Raw genomic sequence first — 18,768 nt, 5'->3', positions numbered from 1 at the left:
ACCCATTTGCTTCACCCTCTTCCTAATGCTGTTTAAAAGTCCTCTGTGACTGGAATTTATTGCCCTGGCCCTTCCGATCCAGTTATCTGCCTTATACTCAACCAGTCCAAGGTTCAATACCACTTAACCTATTCATAATCAGGAAATATGCTTTCTCAGTAGTCATTTTTTCCTAAGCCGTGACTCGAGAGGATTGTCCTTCTGATTCCCCTCTACAGAATGCTCACTGGTTTGAAAATCTTACTCCTATGGATCACCTTTTTCTCCCTCTTCTTTTCCTCCCATGCTGCTCTCATGGTTGATTGACAAACTCTTTGACTTCTGCCTGCTTTCTTTCCTTCATCCTTCCGGTATTGGTGCTCACCGCCAACTTACAGGATTTCTACAGACAAGGACCAGCCTGGATGTTCTGCGATGGCCAACCAATGGGTTTCCACAGACCTGCAGCAGGAAATGACCTGCCCCATCTGTCGGAACATTCTGCAAGACCCTGTCACCATTGAGTGTGGGCACAACTTCTGCCAAGGTTGCATCACTCAGCTTAAGGAAGGTTCTAAATGTCCACTCTGCAAAAGTTCTATGAAGAAGTTCTCATATAAACCCAACCGCCTGTTGGCAAAGCTGGTACAGAAAATTGGATTCAAGAGGCAGTTGAAAGAAGAAGGGCTGAGATGTCCAAAGCATGGCGAGGCGCTACACTACTTTTGTGAAGCAGATGGGGAACTTCTCTGTTTGGTGTGTCATGACTCTAAGGAACACAAATCCCATAAAGCAAGTCTGATAGAAGAAGCTGTTGAGCATCACCAGGTAGGCATGTGGACTCCCCTTTGCTGATCAGACATTGGTGGAGATATGCAAACTGTTGTCTCCTTCCTGTGGGTTTGTTCCCTGTGGCTCCTGCAGGTTCTACCTAACCAGGTCCACTGAGCTCCTGGTTCTAGTCTAGGAAACTACTGTCCTTGCCAACAAGGGAATAGTGGAGGATGGAAAGAACAGATTAAAAAATATTTATTTGCTTATTTTTTATTGGAAAGGCAGGTTTACAGAGAGAAGGAGAGACAGAGAGGGAAAGCCTCTTCCATCCACTGGTTCACTCCCCAAATGCTGCTCCAGTCCTAGCTGAGCCAGTCTGAAGCCAGGACCCAAGAACTTCCTGTGGGTCTCTAAATTGGGTGCAGTGTCCCAAAGGCTTTGGACTGTGCTCTGGTGTTTCTCAGGTGAGAAGTAGGGAGCTGGATAAACTAGCCAGGACACAAAATGAAAGCCATAGAAGATCTTAGTGCTTGAAAGGGAAGGATTAGCCAATTAGGCCATCATTTCAGACCTCCCACTAATTTAAAAAAGACGATTTATTTATTTTTATTTTAAAGGTAGATATGCAGGAGAAAAAGATGATCCATAAACTGTTCATCCCAAAAATGGTTGTAATTGCTAGAACTGAGCTGATCCTAAGCCAGGAGCCAGGAGACTCTTTTAGATCTCCCACATGGGTACAGAGTCCCAATGACTTGGGTCATCCTCCTCTGCTTTCCCAGACCATAAGCAGAGAACTGGACTGGAAGTTGAGCAACCAGGATGTGAACCTGCTCCCATGTGGAATGCTGTCACTTGAATGGGGAGGATTAGTCTCTGAAGCCATGCATTGGCTCCAAGACAGAAGAATTTCATCCAAAAGATATGGACTCCACATTGGGGTCTCTAAGACATCATCATGTCTCATGTACTTTGACATCAAAAAGCAGCTCTCTCCCTTACCCCCACTAACTGTCTCCAGCAGACAAGGGAGAAAATAGAGTTGAAATATAGTTTCCACTGCCCTCTTCCTATAATCTTGACCCTTCCCACCCTATTTAGAGATGCACATAAGCATGCATCCCTCTCAACTATATAAGCAACATTAAAAATAAGATAAAAATAAAATTAAAAAATTTGGGCTCAAGTCCAGATTTTAAGTTGACTGTGCAACCTTCAAGGGATCTTTTGGATTCTCTGAGCCTCAGATGCCTCAGCTTTCAAATCAAAATTACATCTTTTTAAAAGGTTTATTTATTTGAAAGGGAGAGAGAGAGAGAGAGAGAGAGAGAGAGAGAGAGAAAGAGAGAGAAAGATCTTCCATCTTCACCAACTGCGGAACCAGCTCGAGCTGAGACAGTCACAAGTAGAAGACTGTACCTTATTCCTGGTCTGCCATATAAGTGCAGTAACCCAAGAAGTTGGGCCATCCTTCACTGGTTTCCCAGGCCATTAGCAGAAGACTCCAAACATACCTCTTGAAACTGTTGGTACAACAGGTGAGAGGGAAGCTCTGGGGGAGTTCTTTGAAAGTCTTGAAGCATGATCCAAACATTACTCTAAAGAGGCATAGCAATGCTCTTCTTTTTTAGGTCACATAGGTTCTTATTTCTCCCTTTCCCCAAGCTGGAGAAAGGGATATGAATTAACACTTACTCCCAGGACACCCTGGAATTCAAATCCACTCTCTGGAGAGACCAGGGACCCTCGGGAGCCCAAGAGGAATTCAGGCAGAGCCTTGACTGAAGGACCTTCTCCCCACAGGAGCAGATCCAGTTGCATGTGGGGGTCTTGGAACAAAAGGAGCAGGAACTGGTACACATGAAGATTCAAGTTGACAAGAAGACCAATCACTTCATGGTAAGGAAAAATCCCACCCTGTGTTATTTTGATTTTGGTGTGTCAAATGAAAAAATTAAAAACTACATGAAAGCATATTAAAACTGAGCAACCTTCAGGAAAATGAGTTTTAGGCAAATTCTTGAAACAAAAGTGATGACATAAATGATAGCAGAATGTGGCAGCGAGCACAAAGGAAGTTCTTTTATTTAAAAAAATTAAAGACTTGAAAGGAAGAGTAACAGTGAGAGTGGCAGAGGACAGATAGAGTTTCCACTCATTGGTTCACTTTCCAATGGCCTCAATGGTGAGGAGGTGGTCAGACAGCAACCAGGAACTTTAAGCTTCATCCATGTCTCCTATGCAGTGGCAGGAGTCCAGTGTTTGGGCTGTTTTTTCTTGTCTTCCAGGGTGCATTTGCAGGAACTGGATTAGAAGCAGAGCAGCTGGTGCTTGAACCAGCACTCGAATATGACATGTTTTCCTTGCAAACAATGTCTTAAAGGGCTGGACCATGACACTTCCATGAGAAGTGATTTAAATATGCTTTTAAATTTAAATTCTCAGGGACTACATCATGGTGCAGTATGATAACCTGCCTCCTTTGACACCAGCAGCCCATATGCGTACTTGTTTGAGGTCCAGTTGCTTTATTTCTAATCCAGGTACCTACCTATGCACCTGGGATAGCAGCAGCAGAAGGTACAAGTGCTTGTGCCCTGGAACGCATGTGGGAGATTTGGATGCAGATCCTGGCTGCTGCTTTCAACGTGACCTGCCTCAGCTGTAATGTGCATTCACAGAGTGAACCAGCAAAGAAAAGATCTTTCTCTCTCCTTTCTCTTTTCTCCCTCTTTGTCTCTTTCTCTGCCATTCAAATAAATCTTTTAAGAAAAAAAAAAGTTTGTTCTTGGTCAGCAATGTGGTGATATAGGGTGCAGACAGGTTTGTGATGACAGAGAATCATTAGGGTGAAACACAGGGGGCAGATCCCAGGAAAAGATATGTCAGCAGTTGGCATGGCAGTACCTTGAGACACATGCACATAGGGGTAGCAGGAGGGATGGTGGAGCAGAGTTGCAGTGACAGGATAAGGCACCAGCAACCAGAGAACAGTGATCTGGGCTCAGGCCATCTGGGCTCCCAGTAGGGGCCAGAGATTCAGTAGTGGCCAGAGCATCTGCAGCAGCCAGGTGTGGGAATTGATCGAGAACTTCAGAAGTGAACACAGGCAAGGAACTACCCATCCTGCTGATGTGTTTGACCCAACAATGAGCAGAGAAGGAGCAGTCGACTCCAAGATGAAGTTAAGCAACAGGGTAGAACTCACATCACAGACTGTCGGTAGTGCTAGACTAGATAGGACACCATTTTGTGTAGTAGTGCAAAGAGTGCGGATTTGAAGGGATTGTCTGGAGCAGGCTCATTTCGAGCTAACTTCACTGAGCTTATCCCATAGGGAAAACAGTGCCAGCTTTGCATCATGCAGGGTCTGTGTGGTACCTGGATCTGAGAGCCAGCAACTCCAGATCTTCACCAGTGCCCTGTCAGGCATCATTTTGCTCAGAGGGGCAAAGACTGAGGGGGAGGGGGAGCCCGAGAGGAGCAGACGTAACTTCACATGTGCTAAATCAGTAGCAAACAGGTGCCATTTTCATTGGAACCAGACACTGGGGGACTGCTGAGACAACAGCTGAGCTGCACAAGCACTAAACTGGGAGCAAAATCACTTTCAGCTTAGTGCATTGTGTACGTCCCTCAGAGAAAATAGTTTCATTGTGGCGCTCTACAGGGTGCACCCAAAATAGCTTCAGACTTAATGGCCAGCTGGTGTTAGCAAGAACAGAGCTGCCAATAATCAAGTTATTTAGGACAGCTGATGTTTTCCTACTCTGGGACATTACTTGAGCTTCAAACCAACTTGTAGACCTGTGGGTAACACATCTTAGAAACCAGCCCTATGGAGAAGAGCCTGCCAACAAGAATAGCAATGATCAAATGTAAAAGAAGAGATAAAGGCACAATGAATCTTACTGAAGACTCTCCAGCAAAGGAACCAACCCTCTACCACTCTCAGAGTTAACTGGGGAAGACATTGAGAAAATGGGGGATTTTGAATTCAGAATACTTGTTATAAAGCTTCTATCAACAATGGGAAGTACATACAGGATTCAAAGAATTTAAGGAATATGTCACACAGGAAATAGCAGCAATGAATCAAATGAAAGCTAATATATTAGAAATTAAGAACACAATGAAGCAAATTAAAAATAGAGTGGAAATTCTTAATAATATGAAGCAAAAGAATTTCAGAGTTGGAAGATATTTCCTGTCACCAGGGGTAAACAAACAAAAAGCTGCAAGCAGAGCTGGTGGAGCTAAAAGTTATCCAAGAATTAAAAGGCATGATTAGAAGGCCCAATAGAAGAGTTATGGGAGTTCCAGAAGGTGCAGAAAGGGAAGCTAGGACTAAAGATGTATTCAATGAAACAATAAACAAAAACGTCCCTAATGTGGAGAAAGAATTAAAAAACAGCATCCATGAGGGACACAGAACTCCCAACAGAGTTGATCAAAAGTGGACTTCACTATGACACATGGTAATTAAGTTCCCTTCAGTTAAACATAAGGAAAATATCCTTAAATTTGCATCGGAAGAAAATCAAGTGACCTATAGAGGAATGCCAATCAAACACACACCTGACCTCTCAGAGTAAATGCTACAGTCTGGAAGAGAATGGAATGACATGTTCAAGATTCTAAAAGCAAAAATTTGTCACGCTAGAATAACGTACCCTGAAACGCTCTCCTTTGTCATTGTAAGTGAAATAAATTTCTTCCACAGTAAGGAAACCTCCCAGAATTTGCTTCTTCTAAACCTGCCCTACAAATGATGTTCAGAGATGTCCCCTTGAAAGAGAAAAGGAATAGCACCTACCCAAACCAAAGGCAAATGTGGAGAACATCCCAGTCAAAGGCCAACAGAAAACTAAATCAATGAACAACCCATTGCTAAAATGACAGGAACAAATGGCCACCAGTCCATATTAACATTGAATGTGAATGGCATAAACTCATCAATCAAGTGCCATAGATTAGAGGACTGTATCAAAAACCAAAACTCTTCTATTTGTTGCCTACAGGAGACACATCTCACCAACAAAGGTAAGTCGAAACTTATAGTGAAAGGATGTGAAAAGATGTTTCAAGCTAGTGATAAGGAAAAACGAATAGGTATAGCCATTCTTATATCAGATGATGTAGACTTCGATCTGAAAAAGATTAAAAGAGATGAAGAAGAACACCACACAGTGATCAAAGGATCCATTCAGCAATAAGATATCACCATAATCAATGTATATATGCCAAATGCCAAGGCATCTTGCTATGTGACAAAAATATTAATGAATTTAAAGGGAGAAATAGACTCCAATACTATCATAGTAGGGGACTTTAATAACCCCCTTTACATCAGACAGATAGAGATTTAGAAACTCAAAAATGAAACAAAAGAACTTAGTTGATATCTACTGAACATTTCATCCTACAGAGAATACACTTTTTTTCATCAGTACATGGAACATTCTCCAGAAATGACCATATTATAGGCCATAAAAAAAGCTTCAGCAGATTTTAAAATATTGAGAACATATCATGCATCTTCTCAGACCACCATGGAGTCAAAGCAGAGACTATGAAGTCAAAAGACCAAGGAAGACATGCAAATACATGGAGACTGAATAATAGGCACCTAAATGAGCAATGAGTTAGAGAAGAAATCAAAGGGGAAATTAAAAATTGCTTGAGATAAATGAAGGCATCAACACAATATATCAAAACTTATGGGATACAGTCAAGGCAGTATTAAGAGGAAAGTCCATCTCAATCAATGCTTACGTTTAAGAAACTAGAAAAGGCCAAGTAAATAAGCTAACCTTCCAGTTGAAAGAACTAGAAACATAATAGTAAAACAATCCAAAGACAAGTAAGAAAAAAAGTAAGGGAAGAAATAAACCAAATAGAGAGCAAAAGAACTGTAAATAAAATCAATGAATCAAAGAGCTGGTTCACTGGGTTTTTGAGAAAAATCATCAAAATAGATCCCCACTATCCCAACTTATCAAAAAAAGGAGGGAGAAGATGTGCATCAATAACATCAGAGATGAAAAAAGAAATATAATACAGATATCTCAGAAATAGAGATAATTATTAGGAACTATTACAAGTAACAGCATGTAAGCAAATCAGAAGACCTAGAAGAGATGGATAGATTTTTTGGACACATTCAATCCACCAAAATTGAATCAAGAAGCAAGCTTTAAAAAAAAAAAACAAAAACAAAAAACAGAAAGTGAGGCAATTCTTCCAAACTCTTTCTGTGATGACAATATCACCATAGTGCCAAAGCCAGACAGAGAAACAACAGAAAATGAGAATTACAGACTGATACCCTCGATGAACATAGATGCAAAGATCCTCAACAAAACACTAGCCAACAGGATGCAACAGCACATCAGGCAGATCATTCACACAAACCAGATGGGATTCATCCCAGGCATGTAGGGATGGTTCAACGTCCACAAATCAATAAATGTGATACATCACATCAACAAATTGAAAAATAAAAACCATATGATCATCTCAATAGATGCAGCAAAGGTATTTGAAAAACTGAACACCACTTCATGCTGAAAACTCTAAATAAGATAAGCATAGAAGGAACACTCTACAACACAAAGCAATGTATAAAAAACCAAACTCCATCATACTAAATGGGGAAAGATTGGAGGCTTTTCCACTAAGATCTGGATCTAGACAGGGATGTCACTGTCACCACTACTCTTCAGTATAGTATTGGAAGTCTTTGACTGAGCTATTAGGCAAGAAAAATAATTCAAGAAATCCCAATTAGAAATGAGGAATTGAAATTATCTCTATTTGCAGATGACATGATTCTTTACTTAGGAGAACCAAAAGACTCAGTCAAAAGACTAATGGAAATCATAACAGACTTTGGCAGGGTAGCAGGATACAAAATTAATAAACATAAATCAGTGGTGCTAGTGTACACAAATAATTCCATGGCTGAGAAGAAATATGTAAGCACAGTCCCGTTCAAGATGTTGGAGAGGAATCTTAAATACCTAGGAATTAAACTAACTAACTATGTAGAAGACCTCTATGATGAAAACTATAAAACATTAATAAAAAAGAAAAAGACATTGAAAAATGGAAAAACTTAACATGCTCCAGGATTGGCTAGATCAATATCATCAAAATATCCATATTACTAAAAGTAATATACAGATTCAAGGCAATCACAATCAAAATCCCCAACAACGTTCTTCTCAGATATAGAAAAGACACAAAAGTTCATCTGGAAACACAAGAGACCACAGATAGCGAAAGCTATCCTGAAGAACCATAATCAAGCTGGAGGAATCACAATTCCTGACCTCAAGACATACTACAGAGCAGTGGTTATCAAAACAGTCTGGTACTGGTGCAGAAACAGAGAAGAAGATCAATGGAACAGGATAGAAACACCAGAAGGCAGCCCACACATGTAGAGTCAACTAATCTTTGGCAAGAAAACTGAAAATAATCCAGACAAAAAGTCTGGTCTCTTCAACAAATGCTGTGGGGAAAAATGGATAGTAGCTTGCAGAAGTAAGAAGCAAGACCTGCACCTGTAACATCATATGAAAATCAGCTCTAAATGAATCAACAACCCAAATCTACACCCAGAAATCATCAACCTATTAAAGAGAAACATAGGAAGCACTCTAAGATATAGGAATGGGGAAAGACTTCTTGGAAAAGATGCCAAAAGCAGTCAAAGACAAAATAAACAAATAGAACTGCATCAAATTAAAATATTCTGTACAACAAATGAAGCAATTAACAACATCAAAAAGCAACAAACAGAATGGGAAAAAAAAATCTTTCCCCACTACACAACTGATAGGAGACTAATATTCAGCATTTACAAAGAGCTTCAGAAATCCAGGAAAAGTTAAAAAAAAAAAAAGAAGAACAAGAAAAAGAAAAAGAAAAAATATATAAAACAAAAAGCAAAACCCTGTGGAGAAATGGGCGAAGGAAATGATCAGACATTTTTCAAAAGAACAAATTCAAATGATGAATAGACACATGAAAGATGTTCAGGCTCCCTAGATGTCTGGGATATACAAATGAAAACCACACTGAGGTTCCACCTAACTCCAGTGAAGTTGGCCTACATTCAGAACTCTACTAACAACACCTGCTGGCACTGATGGTGGGAGAAAGGTACCCTCATTCACTGATGGTGGGAGTGTAGGCTAGTACAACCACTATGGAAATCAGTATTGAGAATGCTTAGAGAAATACAAATAAACTTGCCATATGACCCAGCTATCCTGCTCCTAAAAATATGCCCACAGGAAATGAAATCCGCATATGAGAAGGGGATCTCTAATCCTATATTCACAGCAGTAAAATCTACAATATCAAATACATGGAAACAACCCAGATGTCTGTCCAAAGAGGAGTGGTTAATAAAACTGTAGTATATCAACTCCTGGGAGTATTACTCAATCAGTTAAAAAAAAAAAAGAAAGAAAGAAATTTTACCATTTGCAATTAGATGGTCCCAACTAGAGACCATTATGCTCAGTGAGATGTCAATCCGGAAAGAACAAATATCATATATTCTTTCTGACATAAGGCAGCCTTTATGTAAACTGCAAGATCAGTAACCCTTTCCATACTGTTTTTGCTGCACCCTATGTATTTTGATGTTTTTAGTTTTATTTTCATTTCTTCCAAACAGTTTCTTTTCTCTTGTTGAATTCATTGCTATCTCATGGATCACACAGTGGTGTCATATTACCCGAGAGGCCTTTGCATTTTCTTTTTCATATCTTCACCATGCATTGCTTATTCAGTGGTGCATTTTTCAACGTCATGGTGCTGTAAATTTTTTGTTTTAACTTTGTGATTGTTGTAGACTTTGTTTTGTGGCTTCTCATTTAATGGAGTGTGTAGTGATGGCATAATGGTCTATCATGTCCAGATGTAAAGATACAGTGCAGCATGTATCTCTACTTTCAAATCAATGATGGACTCTCAATGAAACTTTCAGACATATCTAGATAATGTGATGCTGGATTTTCTGACATTATCTTTACCAGCACTGTAATGGAACACTGAAATAACAGACTGATGGAATTATGACTGCTTATGAAGGACTTATTGTAATAATATGAGGAAAACCAGTCTGTGGGTGAGAATTTGGGGAGGGGACAGGGAAATCCCAGACCCTATGGAATTGTACTATAAAATTCAAAACTAATAAAAAAGTTTGCTCTCACCTCTTCTCAAGTCTATACTGTGTTCTACATTGGTACTCAATATAATCAATAGAGAAATTAAAATGGAATAGCATCAGTGGGAGGACAGTTGAGAGCATCTCTTTTCTCTGTATCCCTGTGATTCTACCAAGGCCCAGGTGGATGTTGAGAAACAAAAGATCCACTCGGAATTCAAGCACCTGCATCAGGTGCTGGAGGAGAATAAGAACTTCCTCCTGTCCAACATCGAGCAGCAGGCTCAGCATGGAGTCAAAGAGTGTGAGTGCTACAACACTGCCATCCAGGCACAGCTCAATTCTCTCAAAGATCTCATGGGTTGCCTGAAGACCAAGCAACAGATGCCACCCAGACAGTTGCTGCAGGTGAGTCTCTCAGGGGTGGAATCACTGCAAAACAGAGCCCAAGGGTTGTGCCTGGCCAGCACACCTGTGCCTGGCAGAATCCTCAACACTACCTCTAGGGCCACACCATCCAGCAGAAAGAGTTGAAATGGTAATATGTCATTTGGAACAGTAGTATGAGCCACATGTGTGATTTAGAATAGGCAACCCACATAAATAATTTAGAAATATACTGTCAGTTACTGCCCAGCATAATTTAGAAATGTAACATGAACCACATGTATAATTTAGAAATATATTGCAAGTCACATAGGAAGAGCTTCAGCATGCTAAAGGGTAGGTGTTTGGTACAGTGGATATTATGCACTTGAAGAATCCACGTTCTATGTGGGTGTGCCTGGTAAAAGCCCTACCACTACTTCTCACCCAGCTTCCTGCTAATGTGGGCCCTGCAAAAAAGCAGGTGAGGTGGCTAGTCCTAGGATCCAGCAACCCGTGAGGGAGACCGGGACTGTGTTCCCCCATGACTGCTACCTGGCTCAGTACTGTCTGTGTGAGCATTCAGGGAGAAAACCAGCAGATGGAACATCTCTCAGTTGTCTCTGGATCTCTGCCTTTCAGATAGATGAAAACTATTTTCAAATGTTGTGTGACTGATTTTGTGACTCAGTGAGTTAAGATACTGCCTCTAGCATCCCACATGAGCTCTGGTTCATATCCCAGCTGCTTCAGATCTAGTCCAGTTCCCTGCTAATGTGCTTGGGAAAGCAGCAGAGGATGCGTCAAAGCCTTGGGTCTGCGAGATGCAGAAAAGGATTTTGGTTTTGGATTAGCTCAGCTCTGGCTGTTGTGACCACTTGGAGAATGAACCAGCAGATGGATGGTATTTCCTTATAGCTCTTCTCTTGGTAAATCTGCCTTTCCAGTAAAAATAAATAAATAACCCATTTTGAAAAATCCATGCGATGAATAAATTATAAGGAGACTTCAAAATATTTAGCAAAAAATAAATTCTTTTCTTAAGTACTTATTTTTTTCCTTGAAAGGCAGAGTTACACAGAAAGAGGGAAAGACACAGAGAGAGAAGGCAAGAGAGAGAGGGAAACGAGAGACCTGCTATTACTGATTCATTCTCCCAATGGTCACAATGGCCAGGACTGTGCCAGACAAAAGTCAGGAGCTTCTTCTGGGTTTTGTAAACCACTGTGCTGGTTGAAATGTTCATTCCTTTTTTTTTTTTCAAGAAATTTCATGCAAAGTTACTCCTATCTTTTTCCTGTCTCAGGGTATAGGGCTTCCCTATTAAGTTAAGTACCACACAAAACTCATTTGCAAAATGTTATTCTCTTTTTGATCATCAATGGTTCTTCTTGATGCCTAACCATGTCTCCACTTAGAGCCATACTAACACTTCTTGGAGAATGAGAACAGTAGAGAGTGAGAGACAGAGAGAGAGAGAAAGTAAGTCTCAGAGATATTCTCACTCCCCTGGCTCTGCCCACATCCACTTGTGTCCTTGGATGCTTCCTCGCCCTGTGAGTCAGCCAAGTGCTGAGACCATGCTATTTGTCTTTCTCTTTCAGGATATCAAAGGCACCTTGAAAAGGTATGATAACCAGTCCACATGCATGCTGCCCCCTGAATCAGTCAAGGATCAATACTCAACATAACTTCAGATACACTCAGTGTTCCCTGCTCACCAACACCCACACCCTGGGACTTTGCATTCAGAGGCTTAGGCTGCATGAGGGAATCTGAGCTGAGCAAATGAGTTGGCTGCCAGAGGCCTGAGCTGTTTTCCCCATCTCCCTGGGCCTCCTGCTGTGAGCAGGTCCCCAGTTCAGCTGGATGCCTCTGGGTTCCCTCTCCCTGCCCAACTGCTTTTCCCCTCTCTTCTTCACTTCCAAGTCTCCTTGGGCAGCTTCTCACATCAGCCTATCATCAGTGCTGGCTTCTTGACTCAAGGCTCCCTAGCCCTTGATGCCCACTGCCACTCCCCCTCCCACTGCTGTGATTCCATCCCCACAAGGCTGGGCCAAAAGACCAGACTCCCCATCCAGTTCTGCCTTGTTCTCCTAGGAGTGAAGAGTTTCAGGTTCAATTTCACAGCAAAACCCCAATTCCTCTGGACCTGGATCAACAATTTAATGAAGCAAAGTCCAGACATGACTCCATGATTAAGAACCTAAGGAAATGTGGAGGTAAGGAAGAGGTTGAAAGGGCCTCTGTTCCCCCACCTGGAAGTGTCTCTCCTGTCAGTGGCTATCACCGCATCCTTCCCCCATCAGGGCCTATGCAGCTGGCCATGCCTGCCTCAAGCATTTCTCCCATGCTCTGTTCCCCATGGTACTTGTCTATACTCACACTCTTCTCCAAATCTCCCATGCACTAAATGCAAAAGGAAGGTGAGGGTAATGTTCCCAGAAATAAAAACCCTTCCCCACTTATCTAGGAATCTCCATTTTCTTTTTTTTTGTTGTTTTTTTTTAATTATTACAGATGATTTCAATGATTGGTTGATTGTTTTGAAAAGCAGAGCATCAAGAGGATAGAAGAGGATAGAAGAGACAGCTGTACTTACTGTGTCACAATGCTGGTTCCAATACTGCAAAATGTAAAAGTCCATGATGCATGGGACTGGTGTGTCGGCAATGCCCGCATTGCCGCATACCCCGAGCTGAGCACAGGGACTAGGGTTACAAAACAGACAACGCACTGTGGGTCATTCTTGTGAAGAGAATGGCAATTTATTCAAAGTCAATCTGCATCTTTTATAGTCTGCTTGGCTCCTCCCAGTACTTTCCCAATGCTCAAGCAACACCTAAGCTCCCCTGATGGCATCTTAAAAAGGGGAAGCAGGGAAGAGGGAACTTGCTGTCAAGCCAGGGGCTAAATGTATCAGGCCAAGATTGCCCATCCTGTTACACCTTGAGAAACAAGCTAAACTGTGGAGTTAACCCTTGGGAGACCGGGGCCTACAGTGGTGCAATGACTCAAAGGCTAAATCCTCACTTTACAGGTGCTAGGATACTACATGGGCACTGGTTCCTGTACTGGCTGCTCCACTTCCCATTCAGCTTGCGGTTCATGTCTTGGGAAGGCAGCAAAGGATGAGCCAAAGCCTTTCAACCCTGAACCAATGTGGGAGAACCAGAGGAGGCTCCTGGCTCTTAGCTTTAATTTGGCTCAGCTCCTGCTGTTGCAGCTATTTGGGGAGTGAACCCGTAGGTGAAAGACCTTTCTGTCTGTCTCTCTTCTCTGTAAAATCTGATCTGCCTTTCCAACAACAACAACAAAACTCCTTAATAAAATTATATGAGGCATGTTTAAATGTTCATGGAAAATGTGTGAGAGAAGAACTACTTCAAAATGGTTTGAACCAAAATGAATTTTTTTAAAAGAAAAGATTTACTTTTATTGGAATGTCACATTGTTTTAAATTTAAAGATTTATTTGTTTTTATTGGAAAGTAAGACTTACAGAGAGAAGGAGGGACAAAGAGAAAGATCTTACATCTGTTGGTTCATTCCCCAAGTGTCCACAATGTTCAGAGTTGAGCTGATACGAAGCCGGGAGTCATGGGCTTCCCTGGGTCTCCCAAATGGGTGCAGGGTCCCAAGGCCTTGCGCATTGTCCTCTGGTTTCCCAGACCACAAGCAGGGTTGGGATGTAGAGCAGACAGAAGACGAACTGGCGCCCATATGGGATGTGATCTCATGCAAAGAGAGTATTTTAGCCACTAGGCTAATGTGTGGGGTACCCAAAATGAACTTCCTGAAAATTGTCTAAGGAACTAATGTGATGGCTCCATTAACTAGTCCTTTGCCTGCAAGCACTGGCATTCCATATGGGTGCCAGTTCGTGTCCTGGCTGTTTCACTTCCTATCCAGCTCAATACCTGTGGCCTGGGAAAGAAGTAGAGGAAGACACAAAACCTTGGAACCCTGCAGTGATGTGGGAGACCCAGAAGAGGTTCCTGGCTCTGGGCTTCTGATCAGCTCAGCTCTGGTTGTTTTAGTTATTTGGGATGTGTACTAGCAGTTGGAATATCTTTTTCTCCATGTCTCCTCCTCTCTCTGAATCTGCTCTTCTAACAAAAATAAATAAACCTAACAAAATTGTTTAAAAGGCAGAGAATTGGAGAAAAAACAGCAGCAATCTTCCATCCACTCATTCACTTCACTAAATGTCTACAACATTCAGGACTGGCCCAGGGAAAAACCAGAAGTCAAGCACTCAGTCTGTGTCTCCCATGTGGATGGTAGGACTTAAGCATTTGGGCAATCGCCTGCACCTCCCACGGTGTCCGTTAGTGGGAGCTGCAATTGGAAACAGAGCTAGGCATCAAGTGTCCTTAGAAGCATGTTTAACACTGCACTTGAATCTCATTCAAATTTATCTTATAATATCATTTCTCTGTGGTTTTGTAAAATGATTTGTTTTTGCTTTTTTGAAAGGTAGAATCACAAAGAATGAAGGAGAGGCAAGTAGAGTGATCGTCCATCTGCAGGTTCACTGCCCAAATGGCAACAAGCTAGAGCTGGGTTGGTGGGAGCCAGGAGACAGGAGCTTCTTTTGGGTTGGGTCTCCCGTGTGGGTTCAGGGCTCCAAAGCATTCAGCCATCTTTTGCTGCTTTCCCAGGCCATAGACAGGGAGCTGGATCAGAAGTGGAGCAGCTGGTATTTGAATCTGTGTCCATATGGGATACCCCAATGTGGCAGATTAGCCTGATACAACATGGTGTTGGTCCCCACGAATTTTTAAGTTCCACAAAATGGGTGGCTCCTGTTTCCAGGTCAAATCAGATGTCCACTGGACAGTGCTGGGCTGTGCGGATACTTTAAGATAACCAGGCGGCAAGGCTGGGAGACTCACATGTACTGAGAATGTGAAAGACAACTCAAGCTCACTGCTCCCAGGGGTTTCACATCAGGGCCTTGTGATGCGACCCTGGATTCTTTGCTCAGCTTCCACAGCCTCTCATGTCTTCTGTTCTCCACCCCCAGAGCTGCTCCAGGCTAACAGGAAGAAACACCAAAGCAAAACTCTCCAAGACAAGAGTGCAACCCAGAGGCAGAGTGGTAAGTGCGGGTGCAGAGCTGCTTCCTGCCCCTGGGGGAGAGTGAGACTCATAAAGGGGAAGAGGGGAGAATTCTCCCACAAAGGGAGAAGAACAGGCCTAGAGGAATATTTTATACTGTTAAACACAGGAAACACACAGTCATTCAAAAATATTCCAAAGTAATAAAAAATCATCAACTAGTTTCTTCCTTGCTCAGAGTCAGGGAAGACAAGAATGGGTTTAGATGTGCTGGTCCCAGGGTCTTCTCTGCTGTCTTAGCTGCATGATCCCAGGAGAGATCTCCCTTGGAAGGACAATGACTAGGTGCTCCACCTCCAGTGGTTATTCAGTATTTCCCACTCCCAGGTCCTAGTGGCACAGGCCAACAGTGACCCTCTCCTACAGAACCTGAGGCTAACTGAAAGGTTTTCACACTTCTGTGCGTGCGCCCTGGAAATCCCTGGCAGCAGTTATTCCTGATTGGTGGGATGGGACAGGGCTTTGTGTTAGCATACCTTGCAGCCTCTGAGTTTAGACATGGAAGTCAGCTTTCCTTTTCCTATTCCTAGTGTTCCTGCTTGAGAAAAATAATGCTAATGCAGATAGACGTTCACAGCCTGAGCCAGCCTCTCCAGGTAGGAGTCTGGTCTTGAACACAGGAGACTGCCTGTGGGGCTAGAAGAGGGATACAAAGCTGGTGTGTGTTCCAGGTGGACACAGAAAACAGGGGTGAGGGGTGGAGGGAAGAGGCTGGCGGACGAGAGGATGCTGTATCCTCCACAGGCCTTGAAGAAGTGTCAGGTCCCACAGGTGGTATGAAATGTGGGTGGTTTGGGCCTGCATTCCCCTCTCTGTTCCTGCCCATTTTCCACTGACTGTAGGATCTGGTAGCACCAGAGTGAGCTCCTTGAGCTTTTGTGAGTGGTGGAGGATTCCTGTTCTCTTGCTCCCACAGACCTGGCTCTTCTCCTTTGCTTCTGTTAAAGGTGACAAAACAGCCTACCCAGCATCCTCAACTCATCACACCCCAGCTCAAAGCCAACCTCGAGTTCCATCCAAATTCGAGATAAACAGCACCAACCCTGAATTCAACCTGCCTCGAAGAAGAGCCTCTCTTTCCATTGTTCCCAGGAATGCACAAGTCATCGACACCTGGGAAACCGGGAACTTACGACGTTACGTGAGCAATATTGAGCTCCAGCAGGTGTTGAGTGAGTGATTGTGCAGAAGCTCATAGTGTGAGACAGCGGTGACCCCAGATAGGAGTCTGGTTTTGAAAACAGGAGACTGCCTGTGCCGCTGGAGGGTGATTAAAAGCCAGTGCGTAGGCAGAGGTGGACACAGCCAGCAGAGGAAGCTGCGGATCTGTGATTTTGCCTTCCCTCACCATAGCTGTTGGGACCAAAGACTGTTCTCAGTGCCAACTTGAGGTGGAGAGCAAAGGGAAAGAGCAGAAAACAGGGAAGAGAGGCAGAAAGAGGAGGCCCATGGAGGAGGGGATGCTGTGGGTTCCACAGCCCTTGAAAAGGTGTCAGGTGTCACGGGTGGTGTGTGCAGATGTGAGGTGCTGTGTGTGTTGGGGGAGGACAAACTCTCCTCTGTTTCTGTCCATTTGCACTAACTGTGGGAGCTGGTAGCCTGGGAATCAGTTCCTTGAAGTTGTGCAGGAAGTGGGGGGATTCCTGCCTTCTTGCTCCCACTGACCTGGCTATTTTTTCCGGTTCTGTCAAAGATGACCCAACATCCAACCTGCGGTCCTCAACTCCCCACACCCCAGGTCAATTCCAACCCAAGAAGAACAGCGATAGGCCAGAACTGAACAAGCCGGGAAGCAGAGCCTCTCCTGCCTGTGTTCCAGGGAACAGCCGAGTCCCTAACACCTGGGACACTAGGAGCCCCCGCCGTCCCGACAGCACTGCTGAGCTCCAATGGGAGTTGAGTGAGTGTCAGGTGCAAAACGTCTGGGCTCCTGGGATAGGGTGTTAGGGTGGTGGTGGAGGTTTCCATGACTCCCAGGAGGGAAGGACTCATTCTTAGGAGACGCCACAATCACACTGGCCTTCTGGTCTTCACATGAGCCGTGATGCCCTTTATTGGACACACGAGGTCCCTGCGGTTGTGCCCACTCCCCCTCCCTCCTCCAGAGTGGAAGCCCACACAGGAGTTAAGGCCTGCCTGGTCACAGATCACAGAACCCGTCCCCATGGACCTGACGCGCATGATAAAATCTTCTCCATGGGGACTTGACCCGGGGCTGACCCTCTTTTGCCTCCTATTCCTACAGCTCCTGTGATGTTTGACATTGACTCGGCCCACCCTGATCTCAGCTTTTCCCAGGATCTGAAAATGGTGAATGTGATCCCTCAGACCCACTCAATATTTCCAGTAGAGCAGCAGCGCTTCTACCCGTTCCGTTGCGTTCTGGGCTCACCAGGCTTCTCCACTGGTCGACATACCTGGGAGGTGGAGCTCAGTGGGTCCGAGGGTTATGGGGCCGGTCTCGTGGGCGTGGCATGGGAAAAAGTGCCAAGGCAGGGCAGCTTGACCATGGAGCCCGCGAGTGGCTTCTGGGTGCTGCGCATCACCAGATTCCAATGCCAGGCACTCACTGGGAGAGATTCATGGAAGTACCTCCCAATCTGCTCCAGAAGAGTGGGTGTCAGCGTGAATCTCGAGGGCAAGGAGGTCACCTTCTATGACGCGGCCACCAAAGACCACATCTACACTTTCCAGGCCTCCTTCCCGGGGAAGATCTTCCCTTTCTTCAGGCTGTTGTTCCCTGACACCCAGATCACTCTGAACCCCTAGCTGTGCTCTTTATTCATCCTCTGCGACTCCTTGGGGCCACCACCTCACTGGGCGATAGGGTTGACACCAGGTTTCCACAATACTGAGGTATGATGTGAGTGACTCCACTCTATTTTTGTCTGTTTGTTTTTAAGATTTAGCTATTTTTGGACCAGGTCCGGTAGCCTAGTGGCTAAGTCCTTGCGATGCAACCCCTGAGATCCCATATGGGCACGTATTCTTATCCATCTGCCTGCTTGGTGGCCTGGGAAAGCAGCAGAGAATGGCCCAAACACTTGGTACCCTGAACACACATAGGAGACCGGGAAGAAGCTGCTGGCTTCTGGCTTCAGATTGGCTCAGCTCCTACCCATTGCAGCCAAATGGGGAGTGAACCACCAGATGCAAGATCTTGGTCTTTTCTTCTCTCTGAAAATTTGCTTTTCCAATAGAAATGAATGAATCATTTCAAAGGGTATTATTTATTGGAAAGGTAGATTTTACAAAGAGAGGAAGGCACAGCCAGAGAAAGTTCTCCCATCCACTGGTTTATTCCCAGGTGGCAATTGAGCTGAGCTGAAAAGCCAGGAG

General features: G+C 43.8%; 1 protein-coding gene across 1 annotated transcript; it reads left to right on the top strand.

The window, feature by feature from the left end:
• Positions 1-414: 414 nt before the first annotated feature.
• LOC121149342 (E3 ubiquitin-protein ligase TRIM31-like) lies at positions 415-18,198 on the top strand. The gene is made up of 9 exons (XM_040969903.1): positions 415-807; positions 2,557-2,652; positions 5,775-5,942; positions 10,118-10,348; positions 11,911-11,933; positions 12,407-12,528; positions 15,335-15,409; positions 16,377-16,601; positions 17,675-18,198. The coding sequence occupies exons 1-9, from the start codon at positions 415-417 to the stop codon at positions 18,196-18,198; spliced, it is 1,857 nt and encodes a 618-aa protein (XP_040825837.1).
• Positions 18,199-18,768: the final 570 nt, after the last annotated feature.

Source organism: Ochotona curzoniae, unplaced genomic scaffold, assembly GCF_017591425.1.
Source record: "Ochotona curzoniae isolate NIBS_2020 unplaced genomic scaffold, NIBS_Ocur_1.0 contig_1942, whole genome shotgun sequence".
Lineage (NCBI taxonomy): Eukaryota > Metazoa > Chordata > Mammalia > Lagomorpha > Ochotonidae > Ochotona > Ochotona curzoniae.
The sequence above is the reverse complement of the archived record's forward strand: the minus strand, read 5'-3'. Positions and strand labels throughout refer to the sequence as shown.

Bases quoted from the DNA above. Each gene is read 5' to 3' on its own strand.
- LOC121149342 (XM_040969903.1), top strand. From the start codon at position 415: ATGGCCAACCAATGGGTTTCCACAGACCTGCAGCAGGAAATGACCTGC. The intron at 2,653-5,774 runs GTAAGGAAAAAT...TGTTGCCTACAG, and splicing joins AGAAGACCAATCACTTCATG to GAGACACATCTCACCAACAA. The intron at 11,934-12,406 runs GTATGATAACCA...TTGTTCTCCTAG, and splicing joins ATCAAAGGCACCTTGAAAAG to GAGTGAAGAGTTTCAGGTTC.